The 16,544-nt window shown below is 46.1% G+C and overlaps 1 protein-coding gene across 5 annotated transcripts in view; it reads right to left on the bottom strand.

Annotated features, from left to right (window-relative positions):
• The window catches only part of RHOBTB1 (Rho related BTB domain containing 1), a 78,657-nt gene that overhangs the window by 42,192 nt on the left and 19,921 nt on the right, over positions 1 to 16,544 (bottom strand). For 4 of the 5 annotated variants that reach the window (XR_012780441.1, XM_075535141.1, XM_075535143.1 and 1 more), the window contains exons 2-3: positions 1,701 to 1,902; positions 1,247 to 1,350 (exon numbers count right to left, since the gene is read on the bottom strand). Coding sequence is in view for 3 of the 5 variants with exons in the window: in XM_075535141.1 (XP_075391256.1) it covers positions 1,247 to 1,350; positions 1,701 to 1,892 (296 nt within the window). In the remaining 2 variants the exon portion in view is untranslated. Of the gene's footprint in view, positions 1 to 1,246; positions 1,351 to 1,700; positions 1,903 to 16,544 lie in introns of those variants that run through there. The other variant, XM_075535144.1, reaches the window with a different exon arrangement.

Genomic DNA, 16,544 nt, shown 5'->3' with positions numbered 1-16,544 from the left:
TGGGGTCTGGAGGCTGTGAAGAATCAGAAAATACAGAGGAAATACAAGGTACAAACATACACACAAAGTAAGGCCCAAGGTAAATTGGACCAGAAACATGGAGTGGTTCCCAAAGCCCCCTTTGCTGCTCAGAGACATAACCTTGACTCAGGAAGTTTTTCCCGTTTTCCTCAATGGGGTTACAGCTGAGAGTTGATTGAACTATATACTTCAGACCAGAGGGCAGAGCAGTGGAGCTTCAACTGATGGAGTCACATGAAAGAGCAACTTATTTTTTTCTTGGGAGTGAACAAGCAAAGGCATGTTCCAGATATGCCAGGGACGTTGACCAAGCCCAGTGCAGACATTGGGCAATGTCGGATCTACGAAGCCCTTGCTGCCATTTAATACATCTTGGCCAGAAATTTCATGTGAGAATAAAGCAGCCCATATATTAGCATAGGATAGGCTTTAACTGATGGGAACCCAATAAAATTCATTATTTCAGTTGCACATATTTCAAGCAGCCACAACCACATTGCACTACTGAGACAGTCAACAGATATTAAACCCAAATAGCTCGGTAAGTGCAGCTTCAGGGTCATCTTGACATGGTGACAATGATAAGTTGCTTAAATATATTAAAGCACTTTGACCTCGATTCTACCTGGATTAGTGTCCTTCTATGTTACTCTTCCCATTACTGGATTTTTTTCTATTTCTTTTTAGATGAAAAATAGACATTGATGCTTCAGCGCCCTTTGGAAATGTGCCTTGTGTAGGACTTCTGAGATATTTTTCTTTCTTTTAAAAAATAACCTTCAAATAAAAATAATAGGCTTTTCAGATAACAGAGCCCAAAGCAAATAACATCAAACTTTGCTAATACGGTCACGAAAAGACCAGAGAGACCTTCTGAAGTGGGGCTGCCAAGTGCTAAAAGGAAACACTCGTAGCAGAAGGCAAGCGAAGTGTTTTTCCAGAGAACAGCCATCACCGCAGCTCGCGGCTTAAGGGGTGACAGAATCCCCCCCAATCTAGCAAGAGCCCCGGCTTCAATGGTACTGTTTTTGCTTTTTCTTCTTCAAAACAAGGTGCTTTCTGGGAGGAACCGTGTGGTAGGGCAGACTCCACTTTTCTTGACATTGAGAAATTATATATATATAATTTCGGCCCTGACTGAGCACGTTCCAGGCCATCTGATAGGGTTCAGGTTCATGTGCGCACCAACTGCCGGTAGGAGAAAGCAAAGTTAGTCTGGGTTTACCTGCCGTAAGCAAACCGCCTGTCTTTGTGATGATCCCCAAAGGTATCCCACAGCCTGAGAGACACGCTTACTTCGTCAACAACATCCCTGGAACGCTCCAAGACCTGCGGGGGAGACGGGGAAGCCATGCCCGGTGTGAATGGGAAGTTCCCCCCAAAGAATGTTCCAGAACACACCCTTCGATTCCCCACTTAACTGATTTGCGCTCCTGTTTCAGCGCAAGGATTGAACTGAAAAATCCCACTTCCTGGAATCACAAGACCGCAGGCTTCCATTCGGATACCCGACCAGAGCCCTCAAGCGTGCGTTTTGCTTTCGTTTTAGCTGGTGGGTCCCCAAAGGGCCGCGCTCTCTGCAGCGGGAGTTGCCTCGTGGCATTAGTATTGTTTCAAGCAGACTGGCAGCCGCACTCCTGTCCCCCGTAGGAGTGAATCCCCAGCCCCGGCCGCCTTACCTCCTGGCACACCCGGTACTGATCGATGGCCCACACGGTGGGCACGTGGGTGGCCAGCAGCTGGTACTGGGTGAGCGTGGTGTTGCACGCTCGGGCGCAGATCAGGCGCGTCTTCCCCACGGCGTTGTCGCCCACCACCACGCACTTGATGGTTTCCACGTTGGGCCGTTCGTAGTCCATGTCCGTGTCCATCTATAAAACCCTGCCGGGAGAGAGCGGACACGGCGTCAACGACAGCCGAGCGGCCCGAGACCCGCTCCGTCCGAGATGCCCGCGGCCTCGGGAGAAGCCTGGCCGTGCCCACGCCGCCAACGGAAAGTCTCCGCTTCTTTGGATACCCACACGAGTCCCAACACTGGCTTGTTGTTTTGATATGCCCCCGCTCCCCTCATGGTTTATTTCCGTGAACGTGTTATTTTCTCCTTGGTTTTCTCTAAATACTGGAAACGAGTCGAGGAAGAGCCCAGATAGTGGCACACCGTTACTGCTCACCCGCCACTCCTGTGCGCATGCGCACCAACGACGCACCGTGATAGCGCCCCGGCCTGTGCGCATGCGCACCGACGACGCACCGCTGTAGCGCACCGGCCACTCCAGTGCGCATGCGCACCAACGACGCACCGCTGTAGCGCACCGGCCTGTGCGCATGCGCACCGACGACGACGCACCGTTACTGCTCACCCGCCACTCCTGTGCGCATGCGCACCAACGACGCACCGTGATAGCGCCCCGGCCTGTGCGCATGCGCACCGACGACGCACCGCTGTAGCGCACCGGCCTGTGCGCATGCGCACCGACGACGACGCACCGATACCTGCAGATTCAGCTTGGACACTTTCGGGTGCAATCGGCCTTGGCAATGTTAGGCCCCCAAGCCCTCCCAAGTGTCCAGCCACCCAGTGCCTGGGATGGAAGAGTTAAACAGGAAATTATTATGGTGCCTCGTTGACTTAGAGGAAGAACGCGAGTCCCAGCTGAAAGGCCTACGTGACATTCAAGGAGAGTAAATTACGTCTGACTTTTTTTTTTTTTTTTAATATACCAACCAAACTCAAAATGAGGGAGGGAAGGAGGAATTAAAAAGATATTCTGAAGCCCAGGATTGAGTTGCAAGTTGGGATTCCAGGGCTTCAGGAAGGGGTTCAAGAAGAAAAAGAAGGTCTGGAAACTGGTTATGGTAGCAATTGTACAATACTGCTTGATGTGATTGAACTATGGAATGATATGTGTATTAGCTCCCAATAAAAATGGTTTTGGGGAAAAAAGATATTTTCAAGAGGGCTCATGTGACTTAAAGCAATAATTTCCCACTTCCTTAAATTAAAAAAAAATTCTTCCCTAATGTATTTTCATAAAAAAAAATCTGGGGTGTATTATGACTTCATCAGGAAGAGGAACTACTTTGGATTCTTCCTGAAACCATCCCAAAACGCCTAAAGAGCCTTGCTGATGGGGGTCAAGGGGAAGGGGGGGGGGCAGCTGCCACAGCTTCCCTTCCCAGGGACAGGAACCTCCTAAACTTACTTAGCAGCTGGTGGGAAGTGGGAGGGGACTGGCAGGTGGGGGTGGGAGTGTTTGGCAATTGATTGTAATTACCCTTTGGGGGACAATGATTGTCAAACAGAAAACTGGCTAGGTAGTCATTTTAAAGCATTGATCATGATTTTAATGGCTAAAGTTAAATAGTTATAGTAGGGCCTAATACATAATTGGGACTCACTAAGTATTCATTTCAAGTGGCTTGAGAAAAATAAGCATTTGGATAAGAGAGGTTAAGGGTAAAGATGGAGAGAGCCGAGGAAGACTAGTAAGAAGAAAATGCTTTCACAGGATTATCTCTGACAGTGACAAAGGGTGTGGGATTATCTCCTGGGACACATTCACAGGAGGTGTTAAACCAAGGCTGTAGAACTCTTGGCAGGAAAAGGGTGGAAGAGGTGTTTGGGGTGGGTAGGATTTGATCTGTGGTTCCTAAAGAGTGAAGAGAGAAAAAATCCGCAGGTACCCGTCCCTGACTTGGCAAATGCTGATTCTGAAACTCTTGAGTGGGGAAAGAGAGCCTTTAAAACCCCTACATCTTGGTATACACCCCAAAGAAATAAACAACAAAAGAGGTACAACTATATACACACATGCTTATTGTAGTGCTAGGTCCAGTACCAAAAAGATGGAAACAACCAAAATGTCTGGAAGGAATGGGTAAATACGCTTCGGTACATACATTCCATGGAACATTATGCATCCCTAAAGAACAATGATCAAGCTGGCAAAAACTTCGTGGCATGGAAAGACTGTAGGCTCAGCAAATCCCATACAAATACTGAATAAGATCACTACTACAAAAGAAAAAACAAGAATGGTGTCCATACTGACACCTTTAAGTAATTCTTCTGAAGAGCCGCAAACATGGACTCCTGAATTCTGATTCACCCCTAATATTCTAGGATTTCATTTTTTGTTTCCCACTTAAGAGTACAGTGTGGCAAAACATGCCTTTGGCATTCGATCAGTGGTCCTCAAATACCACCCCCAAGGAACATTTGACAATGCCTGGAGACACTTTGGGTTGCTGAAGCCAGGCGAGGGTGAATGCAACTGGCATTTAATCGGTCGAGGCTAGGAAGGAGGCTAAACCTCGTTCAGGCACCAGACAGCACCTCTCTGCCAAACAAAGAATATTCTGGTGCAAAATGTCTGTGCTGAGGCTGAGAAACCTTGCTTAGATGGATCTCAGTTTGAATCTCAGTTCCTCCCAGTATTGACCCTTTCTGGGCCTAAGCTTCCTCAGTCTGTTTGTTCAGTGTGAATAAAAACACCTCCATCAGGCAGTTGTTGTGAGAAGTCAATAAAGCGATGCTCAATGTACGTCCCCAGTGCAGTGCCTAGTACTCCCTACTCACGGAGTTAGGTGGAAAACCAGAAACTAAGGCAGACTCACTGGCATCCAGTCAATTGCAATCCACAGTGACTCTGTAGGGCTTAGCGGAACTGCTCCATAGGGTTTCTGAGATGGTCACTGTTTAAGAATCCACTCAGTCTTATTTTCTACCACGGAGTGACCATGTGCCCAATAGCGTAACCCACTCTTGACGCCAGGGCTCCTTGGAAAGCCACGATTAAAGCGAAATTTCCATCATAACTCCAGCAGAACAATCTTTAAAAAGGGTAGATTTTAATGGGACTCATCAAAGAATATAAATACAAGATGGGCCACTGCTAGCGGCCCTTAGACAAAGAAGATAGAAACCATTCTGGGGCAGGCGGAAAGGGTCATGGTTACCCAAAAAAGTGGAATTGTAAATGTGGGTTAAAACCTTTTTCTTTTTAATGCGGCCTTGTTAAACTCCAGAATATAAAGGCTCACATTTCTTACCACTCTGACACATCTGGGGGCTATCATCCATGGAGGTGCCTGTGTCAGAAACACAGCTTTGGTTTGAATCTGGTGACACAGCGGGTAGTGGGTTAAACATCGGTCTGATGACCTTACGGTTCATGGTTTAAACCCACCAGCTGCTGCTCAGGAGGAAAATGAGGCTATCTGCTCGTGTGAGATTGTGCAGTGGCAGAAACCCCAAGGAGCAGTTCAACTTTGTCCTATCAGGCCAACGTGTGTTGGGATAGTGTTGATGGTAGTGATCTTAGCCTGTTCTTTAGGATGGATTATCAAACCTTAACCATAAGGTACAAAGAATTTTCAAAGAGTTCATGGAGAAATGGAATGAAAATGGATCTCCCTCCCCACAAACATTTTTTGTTTGAAAAAGAAAGGCTTTGTTTAGACAGGCTGAGGTAATAGCTGTTAGCCATTTCAACATGCTTCTGGCCATCGACCCAAGTGTTGGTGCTGATTAAAGGTGGCCTGTTCTTCCCTCTTCGCAAAGAGCCTTTGAGTCAGAACTCTCCCTCCCTCTGACTGCTGGTCTCATGCCTGGGGTGGAGCAGAACCTCCCAGTGTTTCCAGAAGCTTCCTGTCTCTCCAGGCGGGCTCCAGGTAGATGCTGCACCTTCTAGCCTTGAGCAGCTGGAGGCTCCACAAACAAGACCTTAAAGGGTAGAAAACCTTACTCTTTTGATAATGAATTTGATTCTTTGAAAGACAGACCAAAGTCTTACAGCAGTATTTGGGGCAGTATTTCGATTTAACCAAAGTTGAAATGACACTAAAAATAGAGAACTGGGTTTCTCAGCTTACAAACTAGCCCTCATAGCAGCTTCCAAAGAGGCGTTTCCCCAAATAATGCAAACCACGGAGGAGTGGTGGGCTTACTGGGCAGTTTTCACAGAAGACCACTATGAAGCAGACGGAAACCCTCAGACTTAGCTGAAGGCAATGGTTATAAAAAGCATCCTGCCTTCATTTGTTATTTATGGACCAATCCCCTCGCCCAGCCCGAAAGCAATCTTGTGTGTCAAAGGTGAGGATAACAACCTCTAGTCCTCTAATCCCTAGCAATCTGCTCGAGCCCACAGAGGAGGAACAAGTAAGGACAGAAGTAAGCACTCATAGTCCAGAGCACGCGCTTTAGCCTGGACGTTCCAGGAAGAGTTGGCAGAATTTTCAAATACTGAGCCTCTTTGATATGCAGTCGGAATTCATTTTGCAGTAATTTAAACAGTGTTTGAAGAGGATGAAGTTACAGCCAAGAATGTAAACTCGTGCTACACTTACATTGTTGGAAATCAATTATTCATCTGTTACACATAAACAAATAAACATTACATTTCAGTAGTAATTATAAAAATATGCAATTTTCTCCTCCTCCATTTAGTACAAGCTCTAATTTATTCATATCTGGAGCTCGTGTGGTTGAATGAGTTCTCAGGGCCATCTGGATAATGACTATGTGGATCCTGATTTTTATTTACCTAGAATGAGAGTTATAAATATTATCCATTTAACGCTGATAATGGATTTTGCCACCATAACTTTTATTGGTCTATGAAAATACCCTTTCACTTTGCGATAGAAGCCTGAAGAAACAAGGAAGGTATAAAAAAAAAACCTTGAAAGAACTAACACCAAGTAGCCCATTTATAGGGTAGTTTCGTAATATTTTTAGACAAAACCAAACTGAATCTCATTTTATACTTTTACTTCAAGACATGGATGCTGGTAATTTAAAATGTCATCTGAAGAATGGATCTTTCTTTGTATTGGAAATTTATTTGAAAACTTGTAAGTGATCAAGGCCATTAGGAGGCTGAGAAGTGAAGAAAACTAATGAGCTGGTTCTGGGTGATTAGTGCTGAGGGTACTTGGGAGCCAAATAGGACATTCAGAACAGTAAAGCCAAAACCACCTCCTTTGCTTGTATTGCCCCATACCTGTCTCTGCCATTACGGCTCCACTTTATTCACTACGGTCTCCTCCTAGCCTGCTACTCATAGTCAATGTCCACAAAGCTCATGCATCCAATACTCTTGCTCCACAAGATCATTACCTCCTTGCTAACAGTGGTCTTCACTCAAATTCTACTAGAGATAGTCAAACAGTTGTGCTGGATACTGTCAGACAGGCATTTTTATCTCGGATCCCTCAGATTTCCAACTGCCCCTTTCAGAACAAAATCCTCCATCTTTACAAGATGCTTATGCTTGATGAAGTTTGGCTACTGCAACAACTCCCATCCGGGTGGAATCTAATTCTCTGATGGAATGGAAGCAGGCCTTTTGATTGGCCCAACAGAATGTGGTAGAAGCGATGCTGTGCGAGTTCGGGAGTCTAGCCCTCAGGATGCATTGCAGCTTCTGTGTCTCCATCCTCTGGGAGACTTCTCGGAGGTCATGACAGAAGGCAGCTAGTTTGGCCTAGCCCAACTAAAAACACATACTGACCCTCTATGGGATTTCTGAGGTTATAAACCTTTACAAGAGCGAACATCATTTTTCTCCTTCACAGCAGCTGGTGGATTTGAACTCTTTACGTTGCAGTCCAATGCTTGCCCGGCAGTGCCACCCGGGCTCCTTATCTTGCCTACCAGAAGATGAGAATTCATGCTGAAGACAACGGAGGCAGCCCAGCCGAGTGCCATCACTAAATGGCAGTTAATTTAAGTGAGGCCAGTGTGGATCTTCTAACTCGGCCATTCTTCAGCTGAAATGTCTTATCAGTCAGCCTAGCAAGGCCACCAGAGGGGTGACCCAGGCGACTCACAGTCATGAGACATAATCAATGTGGCTCTTATATGGACCACATTGTGGGGTGGATTGTTTTGTAGCAATAGTTATCTGAAACACAATCATTACATCTTAGCTAAAGCTATAGAACCTTGACTCCATGATTAATTTTTTCTGTTTCTGTGGTGCCCTTGAATTGGTGTTTTCCACCGATGAGTGGATGGATCACACTTTTCTATGTAACATCGTGCACGTCGTGTGGCAGGCAGAATCGTGACCCCTCCAAAGATATACAGGTCTTAACCCGTGCAACCAGTGACGGTGCTAATTGCTAAGAGAGAATTGGGATTGCAGGTAGAATTACAGTTACGAGTCAGTTGACCTCAATAGAAAAAGCCTGTCATAGATTTTATGGGTGGACCTAATATAACCTGTGTCTGCGTAGTCAATGTCGCACAAAGAGACAGCAGTCAGAGTCTGAAAGATAAATGGAGATGCTGTGTAGTTGGTTTTGAAGATGGAGGAGGGAGCCACAAACCAAGAGATTCAGGTAGCTTCTAGAAGCTGGGAAGGTAAAGGAAACAGACTCTCCATGAGAGCCAGTGGAATGCAGTCTTGCCAACTGTAGCCCAGCGAAACCCGTTCAGACTTCTGACTTTAGAACTGTAGCATAACAAATGTGCATTGTTTTAAAAACCACTGAACGCCTGGCAGTTTGTTAGAACAGCCACATGAAACTAACACAGCCCAACCACACAAATGGCCTCCCTGTGTTCTGCGTGTTATGCTCCATCTTGGTGTCTTGACATCGCGATTTCTTCTGTGTGTGCTCTGATCCTGTCCCAGTCCCTTTCATTCCATAAAAACGGATCCAAACATTCCTTCCTCTAAGAGCCTCTCGTAGATATTCCTCACCCCCCCCCCCGCCCCCCGGCTAACTCACTGCCTCAATTGCACAAATAAATTGTTCTGAGGGAAACAAATGGTAGAGCTCGCTCTCTCACACACACACTTTTTCACAATTTTCAAATAATTTCCAGATATACTAACAAATCATGGAATGATGATTTCTGAATTTTTTTTGGTGTGTGTGTCATTTCACCTTCAAAGTGGCCCTTCTCATGCACTTCATGCGCCGGCAAGTGTGTCCCGGATGCTGCTTTGTGCTAACACAGATGAAATCTATGACGTTCAACCACCCTCTTCGGTAAACCTTTCCTCGTCTACCCCAGCTGGTCCACAGCAGCCTCAAGGCAATTCTGGCTGTCTCCTATGGGGAAGAGGGAGTCAACATACAAACTGAGCTCACCTGACTTGCTTCCCCAATTCATTTTCCTTTCGTTCTTTTAGGGGCTTTTGATCTTGTTCAGTGCTCGGGAGCTGGTTCCTACTCACAGCGACTCTGAACCACAGACCGAAACCCTGCCTGCTCCTGTGTCATCTTCACGGTTGGAATGTGGGAGCCCATTGTTGTAACCATGGCGGCAATCCATCTCATCATTTCCCCCCTCCTTCTACTTTACCAAGCATAATATCCTCTTCCAGGGCAGCTCTCTCCTGATAACTTTGCCAAAGTCCAGGAGCTGACGTCTCAGGGTCCACAGTTGTAAGGCTCATTCATGCGGAGGGCAAAAGGATGACACTCTGAGGGCTAAGGCGCACCCACACAGGGTGGAATTCAATCACCTCACATGCATGTGAAAGCTGGGCGTTGGATCATGGTGCTGCTGAAGGAACATGAAAGGGCCATTAGGTGCCAGAAGAACAAACAAATTCCTCACAATGTTGGTCTTCAGAGTGACCTGTGCTGAAATGGGCGCCTATAACACGCTAGGGACTCTCAGCACCTCACTCACACTCTGGCTACGTGACTTTTAGCAGTATGTCCCATGATTCATTAATTCTTGGCCTCTGTGGCTGATTGAGAAGGATCCCTGGTTGGCAGAGTGGTTAAAACTCTTGGAGGGAAGGTGGGGTAGAAAGGGGGACCGATTCCAGGGATCTACATATAACCTCCTCCCTGGGGGTGGGCAACAGAAAAGTGGGTGAAGGTAGACGTCGGACAGTGTTAAGATATGACAAAATAATAATAATTTAAAAATTATCAAGGGTTCATGAGGGGGGTGGGGGAGCGAGGGGAAATATGAGGAGCTGATATGAGGGGCTCAAGTAGAAAGCACATGTTTTGAAACTGATGATGGCAACAAATGTACAAATGTGCTTGACACAATGGATGTATGTATGGATTGTGATAAGAGTTGTACGAGCCCTCCGCCCCCAAATGATTTAAAAACAAAACAACTTCTTGGCTATTAACCAAAAGGTTGGCATTTCCAACCTACCACCTACTTGATGGAGGAATGCGTGGCGGTCTGCTTTTGTCAAGGTTTACAGTTCTCAGAAACTCTACGAAGCGTTTCCATTAAGGCATTTCAGTGCACAGCGATGCCCCTTTTCTCTAATGTGTGTGTGTCTGATAAGACTCAAGATGTTCCTGATTGTTCTGGGTAGGTGCACTTCAGCATAAGTGCACTCTTTGAGACTGTCCCACTAGTGTTAGGAAGGAGAAGCAGAGAGTGTCACCGTTTGTCTAAGACACTTTGCTAGGAGTCCCTTATTGGTCCCAATCACTCCACCATTGCAATCGGCCATCTCTGCCCCTCACCTGTGCGATGCATGGCTGTGTCACATACCTGTGTACAATTTCAGCCATGTGAGCCTTCTGTTTAGAGACAGGAAATCTAAGGCCCATGGTGTGTGTGTTTGGGGGTGGGGTGGGGGTAAGGGTGGGTCTTTGTATTTCTGGTGTCACTCAGCATTCAGACAGGTTGAATGGCGCTATTCTATAGCCACTAAATGTCCTCGTCAGTTGAATAGTATATAATCTGAACTTAAGGAATACTTTAACCTTGTCATTAAAAAGTACCAGTGTACTTTTAGTGTTCTGCCAGAGTGGGCGCTATAAAAAATAGTTTCGAATGCTTTGTTTTTGACAGAAACACAAGGGGAATGTTAAGAGTTGCTCAGTGCCTACAGCCAGCAGACAAACTTCAACTGTGTGGATCCCACTATCCTGCACCCTCATCACCAGTCCAAGGCAGGTAGAAGCTGCTTCAATGGCAAAGAAACATCTCAGCTGGGAGAGAGAAGGAACCCGGAGCTGAGAAAGGGGTAGTAAGGGTTGAGCCAGATTGTTCGAAATCAAAATATCCCAGCAACATAGCTTTATGATATAAGTACCTTTCATCATTTAAATCAACAGCAAAGGGCTGTTTGAATATCATCTTGAATATTTTCAATGGAATGCTCTGATGTTTAATATAAAGGAAAAGCGGTAAGTCACAGAAAGGACACGAGTTCAAAATCCAGGAATGAAGATTGTACAGAGGCATGCACCTTCTACGAGGTTCTACATCCACTGATTATCCTCATCAGATCCCCACACGCAAGGGCTGCCACTCTCTCCTTGTCTTTAAACTCAAAATCAGTAGAGCAGCGGAGCCCAGATTCAACATTGTTTTCCTACCTACCCATTGCTCTTAATAAATCACAAAATGAAAAATGCCTCAAATGAAAACTCAGGTCAGATTTAAAACATGAACTTAGAGATTCCAGCATGCACCTCAAAACCAGCCGAGGTAAACTGCTCTAGAACCCAGACATACTGGTCTCCCTTCTCCTGGGGACATGCCACATATCTCTGCCTTGAGGGTTTTAGTTGCAACATTACTTCTACTTTAACATCCCCCTCCCACCCATGCCTGGTCCACTGCTGTTTTCTTTCGTCTCTAGTGTGCAGGCAGAGGTCATTGGTTAAACTTACGGAGTACCAGGTCTACTAGGACTACAGTAGCAAAGGGGCCAAGCATGGCTCTCACCCTTGAGAACTTCACAGTTAGCTGGGGGAGACAACTAACAAATGGACACAGGTGTACTTCTCAATTGTTGTAAGTCCCTTGAAGAGAGATAAAAGGAGCTATGAGGCGGAATAGGGGACCAGAAGACCCCCAGACAGATGAGGAAGGCGTCTCAGAGGAGGTCCTAGCAGGCTCCAGTCACAAGATGGGATGGGAAAGCAAGTGGGAGGAGTCAGAAAGGGGAATTGTTGAGAGGGAGGGTCAGCAAGGTAGGCAGGTGACAGATGTGTGTGTGTGTGTTCTTTTAAGCCACAGACAGGCGTTGGGATTTTATTCTAAGTGTACGGAGAATCGCTGGAGTAGGCAGAGGAGTGACACGCTGTGTCTTGCTTTTTAGAAGTCTTCTCTCTCTTGTTGAGACTGCTATGCGGAGAACACCACCTTGCTGCTCTCCTGGGAAATATGAGTGCTGGCAGAAGATCCAGTTAGGATACTACTAGAGTTCTTCAGGGAAGTGAGGAAGGTGGCTTTGGCCACAGTACAATCAGCAGGCATACAGCAAAGCAGATAGAAGTAAACTATATTTTTATTCTTTTATACCATCTTCCAGGGACTTATCAAGGAGGCCCTGTGATCCAACGCTTAAGGGCCTGACTGCTCACTGACAGGAGGGCAGCTCGAGCCCACGAGCTGCTCAGCAGGAGAGAAGACGAGGCCATGTGTTTCCATAAAGACGACGTTCTAGGAAGCACTGTGTGGCAATTCCACTCTGTCATAGAAGGTTTTTCATGAGTCACATCGACTTGATGACACAAAGCAACAGAGTATTTCCAAACTCTGGTTTGTGACGCAGATGATCATGTCTACATATATTCCCCTTTCAGCTCACCAAGATTATACGTTTGTGACAAGGGACTGGTTTTCATGCTGAACCCTACAAATATTTTCACCATGTTCTGCCTGAATGTAGCTTTCAGCAGCCAGCTGATGGCTTGAATATAAAAGCTGCTCAGTCCTCCATAGGAAACCTTCCACTGGGGGCTGCTAGAGGGCTTGCACACAGCTATCTGGTGACGGACCATGAAACCCTGCAGCCTCAAAAGGAGCAGCATGTGGCCAAGCCTGTGGTTGGTGAGAGGAACACCTTGAAGGACATCTGTGTGGCCCATCATGAGCAGCAGCATTTGACAGATGGCGATGTACCAACCATTGGTCTCCAGCCGGAGGAGCATCAGTAACCATGGGAACCACCAGGGACCCAGGACCAGACCCTCCGTTAAACAGGAGGGCGGAGGTGGGAGGCCTGAAAAGCCAGGCAGGAGGGGCTCAGAACTAGATTGGATTTAGACAAATCATGATATATAATCATTTATTATGCTCTCGTGCCTAGAGGTAACTTATGCATCTCAATACTACTTACATATAGGGTAGCACAAAGTTCATACTTTCATACTTAACACAAGGGATTCCAACTAACTCTCTCCCCCCCACCCCCCTGCCCGAGTCTCTACTTGGCTGGAAAAGAAGGAGAGAGGGAAGGCACCGAGTACAATTAGAGAGAGCCCCACTGGCAAACTGGCCAAGCGCTTGACAGTGAATTACAATGTCAGCGATGCTAGGTCTACAGGATACAGGATGGCAGGTTGTTCTGTAAAGGTTTCTAGCCTGGGGAGCCCTAGGAGGCAGCCCTTCTAATCCCTGCTAAGAGTCAGAACCCACTCAAAGGCAATGGGTTTGTTTGAGGTCTTAGAATTTTAGTTCATAAAGAAATATAGTTAATATGAAGGTAAATCTTAAATGTAGGAAATCAACCCATGCTTAAAAGAGCCCCATCAACAAGGACATTTTTAAAAAAGGCAATTAGATAGTCTTCCAGATGAGGTAACTGTGAAAGCCCACAAGCTTTGGACAACACCCCCCCCCCGCCCCTCCCAACAATGTCTAATGATAATTATTTCCATTCTGTACCCATAGCAACGCCACGACGGTGCCAGAACATAGGGATAAGAAGTAACCATAGATCAGAAATTGGAAGGACTTCTTCCAAATTCACTTCTGCGGACACCAGTGAGAAAATCCCTGGAGACTAGGAGAGAAAGGCTCGCTCAGGAAGTTAGCAGGATGCGCAACTTGATTGGACGCGTTTGCCCCACCTGTGGGCAGAGTAGGTGGTGAAGCCACCAGGAAGCCTCGAGGAAACCGATATCTGACCCTGATGTCAGCAGCGGCCCCTCAGTGACGATGGACCACCGAGAGAGAACTGAGCATATTGGAATTTTGGCTTTCCTGGCTGGCTTGACCCGGCCCTTTCCGTTTTCACATCGTGACAAACGATGCACTGATCCAGTGAAGAGGGAATGGTGTGGGGGTGGCTTTTCCAAAGACTGCATATTTATATGAGGGCTTTCGGTCATCACGGTTGAGCTTATCTCGCCCTTGAAGGTTCTTTGAACCAGGAGTATGTTGGACAGTTTTGCTGGTCTGTCTGGAAGTGGGCGAGTCTCCGAGCCTCCCGAAAAAGAGTGGGTAGATCTCTACTTTGATTTCTCACCGAGACTGAGGTTCCCCAAGGGTCTGGAATACATGTTGATCGTTGGCTGACAGGAATTTTTTTTTCTTCTGGCTAGAGAGAGCACCAGTCAATATACGGTCAGTTGAACACACTGACTGAAAGAGAAGTCATAGAAGCAAGAACGTCTACTAACGTGTAAACACAGCTTGAAAAAGATGCGGGATCCACGCGCCCTCCCATGTGAAAGAAAACAACACACGAAAACTATAGATAGGCGAGGTTCCAAGTCACAGGACAAGCAAAAGAAAGGCAACGCCCCGCCGAACATGGAGATTAAAAACAAAACACAAAGTGCTCACCTGTTGCTCTTGAGTCAATTGCCACTCCCAGAGCCCCCATAAAACCGAAGGGCAAAGCCCCAGCTTTCTCCCGTAAAGCAGCTAGGGAGTTTGACCTGGCAACCAGGTGAAAATAAACAGCAAATGTAGAATGTCATGAAGAGATTTAGTAAGGCCCCGGCCAAACCTGAGAAGCAATCTCTTTATAGAGAATGAAAGGTCATCTGAAAACCACATGACCCAAGAAGTTGACAAAGGGGCAGAATCTCAAAGCCAAATCTCCTTCTGGATCCTAGAGGAACAGAAGGAGCTACATGTGGTTTAAAAGGACAAAGCTCTACCGACTTACACACAGCAAGAATGGGCAGCGAGAGAAGAAAACGGAGGAGGAGAAAAGGAAGATTCCAAATCTATATTTCTATATTAAATGTCATGGCAAAAAGTAGTCGCAAAAGAATTCTTAAGACTCCTAAAGCAGCCTTTGAACCAAAGGCCAGGAGAATAACCTGGAAGGTCACAGCTTCATCAACACACCGAAGACGCCCAAACACGGCGAGTCTGGGAAAAGAGGAAATAATGCCTCAAATTGTCAGCCGGATCAAACGGATATTTGTGTGACGGCGAACACAAAGCTACTTTCTGGTAGCAAATACCTGGGGGATGGGGAGCTTTAAAAAATGAAACTATTCACAGATATGAGCCAGAATGCCCAGAGCTAATTCAAAATGGAAATACCTAACAGAAAGGGAATTTTTAGTTTTAAAGAACTGGGGGAACCACAGCGAATTAAACAAATAAGATGAGCTTCAACTCCGGGTACAAAATTTACTAGAAAACCCCCTGTATGTCACAGCCACGTTGGTGAAAACCAAGTGGGGAGCAATTCGTAGGAAAAACCAACAGATACATCAAAGCACTGGAAAACTTTGAGGGCTTTTGTCATGACTGAAGTCATCAAAAAACCCTAACAGATAAAAAAAAAGTAGAATACTCTTCCCTCAGATTAGGGAAACAAAACCAATACAACACACGGAGGATTTGAATAACAAATAGTAAGATTAAATTGATATCCCACATTTTAAAGAGTTTATTGAAAAAAAGGTGACAACTTCTTTTCAAGTGGTCTTGAGACACTTATAAAAGCCGACCACATACTTGGTCACAAGGTCAAAATTTAAGTTGGATCCAACAAATAGTCTGGCCACCTGCCACCTAGGAATAAATGTCTTGTTCAAGCTCATTGTTGCAGCCACTGCATGGCTCCCCCTCCCTGGGGGATTTCGCCACTTTGGGGGAGGCTCTCTTACCCAGCATGATGTCCTCCTTCAGGGATTGGTCTCCTAAGATCATTGACACAGTACGTGGAGAACAAATTGTGCCACCTCATTTCCAAGGAGCACTCTGGAAGTGCTTGTTCCAAGACTGGTTTGTTCTTTCATCTGGCAATCTGGTCGGCAGGCTTTGCCAAGGTCATAATTCAAAGGCACCGTTAAAAACAACATCTTCTTATCCAATTCTGTGTCTCCCTTATCCATTGCGCTGCTGGACCCCGAGCCGCCCCATAGGAGAGGGGAAGCACGCAGGTTTCTACTCTGGTAAAGAGTTGCACTTTCAGGAGCCCACAGGCTGGTTCTGTTCTGTTCTTCAAGTCTCTGAGTCAGAACTGACTTGAGGGCAGTGAATCTTTTTGTTTGCCTGTTTCGTCCATAGGTTGGGATTCATAAAAGAAATAAAGGGCTGGAAATGAGAAATGATTGAGAATACCACGGCTTGGGTCAGGCTCACTTGAGTCCTCAAAGTGCCATGTTTGTTGTTAACACTTTCAAGAGGTCCTTGGCAGCAGACGTGCCACAATACAATGTTTGATTTCCACACACACTGATGTGCATCCAGGTAAAAACGTTGTCAACCTCATCTCTTTTCCGTTTAGCAGAATGCTGTGTGTTGTGGAAGTGGTGAGGATTTCGATTGTCTTCTGAAGGCTGCCTCTTCTCCAGCAGCCATTGCTTCGAGTCCT

The sequence above is a fragment of the Tenrec ecaudatus genome, chromosome 16 (genome assembly GCF_050624435.1).
Source record: "Tenrec ecaudatus isolate mTenEca1 chromosome 16, mTenEca1.hap1, whole genome shotgun sequence".
NCBI classification, from domain to species: Eukaryota; Metazoa; Chordata; class Mammalia; order Afrosoricida; family Tenrecidae; genus Tenrec; species Tenrec ecaudatus.
The sequence above is the reverse complement of the archived record's forward strand: the minus strand, read 5'-3'. Positions and strand labels throughout refer to the sequence as shown.